Source organism: Otolemur garnettii, unplaced genomic scaffold (assembly GCF_000181295.1).
Source record: "Otolemur garnettii isolate 467f Iridium unplaced genomic scaffold, OtoGar3 scaffold00205, whole genome shotgun sequence".
Classification (NCBI taxonomy): domain Eukaryota; kingdom Metazoa; phylum Chordata; class Mammalia; order Primates; family Galagidae; genus Otolemur; species Otolemur garnettii.
The window spans coordinates 1,968,431-1,975,603 of record NW_003852600.1 but is presented as its reverse complement, the minus strand read 5'-3'; the positions used below and the strand labels follow the sequence as shown (position 1 = coordinate 1,975,603).

The 7,173-nt window shown below is 45.5% G+C and overlaps 1 protein-coding gene across 1 annotated transcript in view; it reads right to left on the bottom strand.

The window, feature by feature from the left end:
• ME1 (malic enzyme 1) overlaps positions 1-7,173 on the bottom strand; it is a 161,719-nt gene that overhangs the window by 128,181 nt on the left and 26,365 nt on the right. Inside the window, exon 2 of the mRNA XM_003801301.3 lies at positions 1,065-1,198. Within this exon, the coding sequence (XP_003801349.1) occupies positions 1,065-1,198 (134 nt within the window). The remainder of the gene's footprint in view (positions 1-1,064; positions 1,199-7,173) is intronic.

Sequence of the window (7,173 nt, the reverse complement as noted above, 5' to 3'; positions counted from 1 at the left end):
AGTTTGAAATACTTAACAACAAACTGGTTAACACAGCCTTCACTGCACTTTCTTAATTATTGTGTTAAGACATTTGTACTCTACACTTCGTAGATTTGACATGTACCATGTACGTGTCAACATAAAATGCACCATAAGTGTGGTCCCACCATCCATCCTTTCTCCTCCCCTCCCCCCCTTCTTTTCCTCCTGCATCTTGGGCTATAGTTGGGTTATAGCTTTCATATGGAAGTGTGGGTGATTATATATTGGTTTATAGTAGATCTGAGTACACTGGATACTTTTTCTTCCATTCTTGAGATACTTTACCAAGAAGAATATGTTCCAGCTCCATCCATGTAAACAAAAGAGGTAAAGTCCCAATACATTTTAGATAATGGTTTAACAACTACTTTCAACCCTCACAACAATACTTCCAAATAGTTATTATTCTCTCCAACCCACAGATTAAAAAAAGCAACATTACAATGTTCACTACCTTAATAAGGGTGGAGTCAAAAGCAGAGAGGGAGACCAGTCTCTGTCCCCAGGGCTGCAGGGCCAGCCCAGTCTTGGGTCTGCAGGGCTGCAGAGGCTGCCCAAGGTCCACTACAGGTGAGACAGGGCCAGAACTTCAGCGTACAGCTACCTAACTCCAAGGTTGGAAAAATATATTACCTTCATCCTTCTGCAAACAGAGAAACTGAGTTCTGAACACAGTGGTGACCCCGATTTGCTGTGGTGTCAGAGCACGGCTCACGGGCGGAGTGAGTGAGATGAGTGTAAGTACCTAAAGGCTGATGAAGCTGTTTCAACCTCTCTGCCGAGGGTGCCACTTCCCAACAACTAACCTTCATAGCAACAGCTGCATCTCTCTGAGGATGCAGTTCAGGAAGGAGATTTTATTTCATTCACATATTCCTTGAGAGGGTGAATTTTATAAAAACATTACCGTATTTATAGCCAAATTCTTCTTCGGGCTGACAGCCCTTTCTAATTCATTATCTATTCTAATTTTATCATTCTAAAAAAGTAACCTACAATTGCCTAAGATAAATCAGAAAGTATCCTCATGAAGGGGCTACCTGTCAAAGTCGGAGGGCAGCCGCTCGCAGTTCTTGACGACCCTCAGGACCTGCATCTCCGGGCTGTTGAAGCAAGGTGGCAGCAGGCCGTGGATGTTCAGCTGCTGCCGCTCCTCCAGGGTGAAAGCCAAGTCCTGCAGGAGCAGAACACACAGTGAACGGAGGGGCGGAGGACAGGCAAGGACACGAAGTTCAGAACCTGCAGATCTGGTGTCGCTCCAAGCACGGCCCTGAAACTGAGTGCATCCTGTGAGCGCTCCACGCCTCAGTTTCCTTTTCTTTCCTTTTCTTTTGTTTTTTGAGACAGAGTCTCAATCACCTCAGTAGAGTGCCATTGCATCACAGCTCACAGCAACCTCAAACTCTTGGGCTTAAGCAATTCTCTTGCCTCAGCTTCCCAAGTAGCTAGGACTACAGGTGCCCACCACAGTGCCAGCTATTTTTTATTCTTGTTGCAATTGTCATTATTGTTCTAGCAGGGTTCAAACCCTCCAACCTCAGTGTACGTGGCCAGTGCCTTAACCACTGAGCCACGGGTGCCTCCCTAGGTTTCCTTTTCATAAAGTAGGAGTACTAAGGGCAAAGCTGTGTCACTTGGTGTCATCAGAATGAAGGTAGAGGATGGGAGGAAACTCCTTATAGGCACAGGAGAAGACACAGTCATCAGTGATACCAGTGAGTATAAAAACAGTTATTGTAAGAGATTTTTAAAACCATGAATATGGGTAGGTCACCCATAGAGTAGTGACACAGGGTCCCCACTCAGCACCTAAACCCCATTTTCTTTTCTTTCTTTTTTTTTTTTTTTTGTTGCAGTTTGGCCAGGGTAGGTTCGAACCTGCCACCCTCAGTATATGGGGCCAGCACCCTACTCACTGAGCCACAGGCACCATCTTAGGACCCCCATTTTCCAGGCCTGGTTGAGCTCAGAAAATCAGTCTCATCACAGACCCTGGTCTCTAGGCACAAACAGGCCCCCTCCAGGCCCTAGCCTGCCAGGCTCTGGGTGGGCAGCTCCTCCCCCACAGGGACCACACGCCCGAATTCTTGCCTGGGGCAAGGCCTGCAAGGCCTGCATTCCTTTGCTAACTTTTAGGATTATTTTAGGGTTATTTTCTGCCCACAGGATTTAAATCCTTAGACTGAAGGGGGGGATGGAGAGCTTCCCGCTTGGATTCCCCTCCTCCAGCACCAGAGGTTCTGTTTCCGCTCTTTGTTAACAATCTTTCTATCAATCTTTCCATCAATAAACTCTGTCCTTTCACTGATCCACATGTCTGTTTCATTCTTTGAAACCTGACACCAAAAGAACCAACAGAAATTGTGGCCACAGAAGGTCGAGAAATGCCTTATGTGATACCAATGTCTTGGTCTCCACGCTCCTCTCCAGAGCCGTCTCCTGCGACTGTCAGGCACTCCCAGGGGCACAGAACATCTCACCATGACCGTGACGCTTGGTCCAGAACATCCTCCTTCCCGCTTCTCTGCCCTCCAAGCTCCTCTCTAACCTTTCCAGACCCACCCAGCGTATCTATCACAACCCTGTGATTATATCTGTGCTACCGGTTCACATGAACATTGATTAGTTAGGACCACAATACAACAAACTGTGAAGCCAAAAAAAAAAAAAAGGCAAACAAAATAGGAATTATGCATTGATGCAAAAACCAGAGTGGGCCTAAGAGATTTTCTGGGACATAATATGAACAGAAGTAACAGCAGGGCAGCCGCACACATCCCTAGTAGAAGAGAATGACGCAGGTTGTGAGGAGTCCCCTGAGAGGTCTCCCTTCCCAGACGCCAAAGCCTGACGGTCACTGCTGCTCCTTTGGTCCAGCCCCAGTGCCCTGACACAGTGTGACAGTTCTGTGATGGGAATGCTGTGTCCTCCAGAATTCACGGTTTAAAATCCTTCCCCCCGACAGAGAGGGGAGAGACAATATGCAGAGACAGGACAGGCCCACCAAACTTTGTCAGATGGTGGGATTTTGGAGAACAGTGAGAGTAGCCTCTCCAAGACTGTTCTGTTCTATCATTTCCAAAATCAGTTTTATAGTTTTGTAAATAAAGGTTCAAAGTAAAGAACACACCAACCCCATTCCAAATAATAATCAGCATAACTGATGATTATGTCTTATGTATTATGTCTTAATACAATGTTCCAAATCAAAAGTTAACCTCCTAATTCAGTCCACCTAAACCCTCAAGATGGGCATCTCTAGGGTGAGAGCTAAATTTATAAAACAGTAAGAATGAGAGACAGGAGGTGAGGTCACTTAGGACCTGAACCGACCAGACCAGCTGTGTCATCTCAGCCCTCGGCTGAGGGATGTTACCTTACTCTCACAAGGGTGCTTTCACCCCACCGGGACGGGGTTAACCAGCTGGGCCTCTGAGAGGTGATCAGGTCTTGAAGGCAGCCCCTGCATGAACAGGACCATTCCGCAGAGTCTGCAGCACCCTTAAGTGGGACTTCTGGCCTCCAGGAACGTGAGAAACACATTTCTTCTGTCTAAGGATTCTGCGCAGGCAGCAGGGATGGGCTAAGGAGCTGAGTGTGCTCACTGTGACCACTGCTGTTTCCAGACCACACGGACAGGACAGGCAGGGGTGATTCCACAGCCTCTGCCTCTGTCCCTGAAGCTTTTTGCAATGGCGTAAGAGTGACTTTTGAGTACTTGTGAGGTTTACTACTTGGGGAAAAAGATAATTTAGTTCATCCCAGAGAGAGAGACGACAGACCCCGACTGGTGAGCAGGGAACACGTACAGCTCCACGAGGTTTGGGAATGAGCACAGCGGACGAATAGCCCTCCCTTTCTTCTGCTTTCTGTAGTGGACAGGCTGTCAGCCCATGTCCCTGATGCAGGCTGGGTAAGTAGCCCCCTGGGTAGGGCTCAGACTAAAGAGAGACAGAGACCCCTCCACGAACACCCCCAGTAGAGCTCCCGGGTTGGCTGCCCGAGCTGGCTGGGACAGCGGCCACAGAACCTCCAGGGCAAGCAGCAGGACCTGACTTTTCCAACCAGCCCTTGAGGCCTGACTAGGCCTGACTAGGTTTCTGACTAGCAACCCCCCCCCCCCCCGCAGAGCTGCAGAAGCCCTGGATTTCACAGGTGTGGGTCCTCTGTAGTTTCATTGTGCGGGGGCAGCAGCAGGATGGTCCCTTTCCTAGAGGATAACCAGTGTCCAGCTGTGTCTGCCCCTTGTCCTCCCCCAATGCCTAGGGAACAGCAAACACCAAGTCTTCTGGCCCTCTGGCCTCAGCCCGGGAGTCCACCTGACACCAGGAACACTTTGGTGTTGCCTGAACTCTGCCTGACCTTCACTTCCCCGCTGTGGTTTGTGTCCCCACAAGAAAACTCCATGGGGTCCGGGAATGGTATCTGTTTTCTTCACTGTTTCTCCCAATGTTTCTCCAGAATAGAACCTGAAGAATTAAAACCCAGCAGACGCATTACACATTTTTTTAAAGACCATCAAATTCCTATTCAGGAAACTGACTAGCAGATTCATTCTGATAAAATTACTTTTTTTTCTTTTTTACAGAGACAGGGTCTCTATTACACTCACTGCAACCTCAAACTCCTAGGCTCAAGTTATCCTCCCACTTCGGCCTCTCAAGTAGCTGGAGCTATAGGCATACGTCACCACGCTCAGCTAATTTTTTTGTTTTATTTTTAGAAATGAGATCTTGCTATGTTGCCCAGCCTGGTCTTAAACTCCTGGCTATGAGCAATCCACTACCTTGGCTTACCAAACTGCTGGAATTACAGGCATGAGCCACAGTGCCTGGTCTACTTTTAAAATTTAAAACAACCAAAAGGAATACTTACATTAAAAAATAATCTATAAAATGAAAGACAGACTTTACTTTAAGATACACGTTTAACTGGGAACACTGACCATTTAAAACAAAATATCATGAAATAATGCAGAATGAAAACAAAATTACGTACAGTCATATACCCGAAAAAGAAAGAAAACAATAGATTTTTCCCTAGCTAGAAAATGAAAAGTGAAACAGAGCTAAAGCAAGACTAAAGTTAAGGTTTCAAAAATGTCTAAACGTATGTGAAGAAGCAGTAATGAGTGTCACGCCTGGAAGACCTGTCTGCAGAAGTGATCAAAACAGCAGTAGGATGAGAATAAGCCTTTTATCAGAAGCACAAGCATATGCTCCTTTACTCACTCGATAATGGCATTTAACAAGAATTTATTCCAATAGCTAGACAGTCTGTTTACATGAATTTTCCAGCGGTCTGTTCTGAAACTAATTCCTAAATCCCACAGGTTTCCATATCTCATGCCATGTAATAATCGTGAAATCTGGGAATCTTTTTTTTTTTTTTGAGACAGAGTTCAAGCTGTCCCCCTGGGTAGAGTACTGTGGCATCACAGCTCACAGCAACCTCCAACTCCTGGGCTCGAGCGATTCTCTTGCCTCAGCCTCCCAAGTAGCTACAGGCGCCCACCACACCTGGCTACTTTTTAGTTGCAGCCATCACTGTTGTTTGGAGGGCCCAGGCTGGATTTGAACCTGCCAGCTCTGGTGTATGTGGCTGGCGCCTTAGTCGCTTGAGCTACAGGTGCTGAGCCATCATCTAGGAATCTTTTGATATTCTCTGACATTTTATGACAACAAACTCCCATAATCAGCCAAATTTTAAGACATACTAAAGTGACAATTCAGTTCTTTTAAAAACAACAAAACTTAGGGCTTAAAATGTGGGCAACTGGGCCAAGTTAAAGTTCTATGACTAGGTTCATATTCTACTTATTACCCTTTTTAATTAAAAAAAATAATAAGTAAACTTGACTCTTAAAATATATATGATTTAAATTAAAACACAGCTTTTATTTTTCATATTGACATATTCATAGAGGTATTATCTGTAGAAATTTATAAACAGGTCACCCAGATGGCATGTGTATTTCAAAGGTAAAGTTTATATCAGAAAATAATCATATAAAAATGAGTATTTTGGATGCATTTAGCCGTGCAGCCAAATTCTTTACTGCTAGTCTCCTTTAAGAGGCAGAAAATTAGAAAGAGGAGCAAGATAACAGCTGAGTAACAGCTTCCTTGCAACGAGGCACAGTAAGACGGGTGAGAGAAGACTCAGGCATCTCTGGCAAGCTCTGCGCTCAGGGTCGCAGAGCAAGGATGGGGCTGAAGAGTAATCTAGTGACTCAGCAGCCTAAAGACGGGGACTGAGACGCCTTACACCGTGGCCCTCTGGGGCATGGAGTGAGACCAGTTTGGGCACTCTGCACAAGTGGACAGCCACTTCAGGAGTGATCCCAGCGACAAGTGCTTTCCTGGGAAAGCTTCTGCTTAGCCAAGGTTAGCAGTTTAAAGTGCCTTTTAAGGGGGCTGAGGAGAGATTTAGGCTCTCCACCCTGTGGGGTTTGAGAAATCAGCAGAGGCCTCCAGTCTCCATCTCATACAGGCATATCAGCATTGTGATTAATATCTCATACCCCAGAAGATCACCTGTTGCCCAGACAATATTCAGCAAGGTATAGATACTGCTTTGTTGCTTTTTTAATTTCAACATTTTTCCTCTAGTTTTTTTCATTCTTTTGATTCTTTATATTTCTAGTTTAAATATAATTTTCCATTGTTGCCTTCTTTAATAATCAGAACTTCATTTTTGCTAGTGTTTCTGCCCCATTATTTGTTTTTTCCCCCAATTTTGTCCTGTGAAGTTTTCTGTTTACTTGTTTTGGTTTGATTTATAGCATTTTTGTCTTTCCTCTCTACTTGGTGGAGGTGAGGTACTGTGTCTGAACAGGCTGGCAAAGAGCTGCTGACCTCAGGGGAACCACCCAACCCGGCACCCCCAGAGGCTGGGTCAAAGTACCCAACTGTACACCTGTATTGCTCCTGTCTCCCTCTTCCTGTGACTACCTTCTTTTTGTCAATATTCCCTTTTACTCACCCCCTATACTTTCTTTTTTTTTTTTTTTAATATTTTTCCCCTTTTTGCTCTTCAATCTTCTCATCCTTCTGGTCCTCCAAAAGGACTCATCAAAACCCTAGTCCAGAGGCACAGAAACTTAAAAAGCAAGAGGAAGTGACAGGAAAATTGGGGCAAGGAAACAGA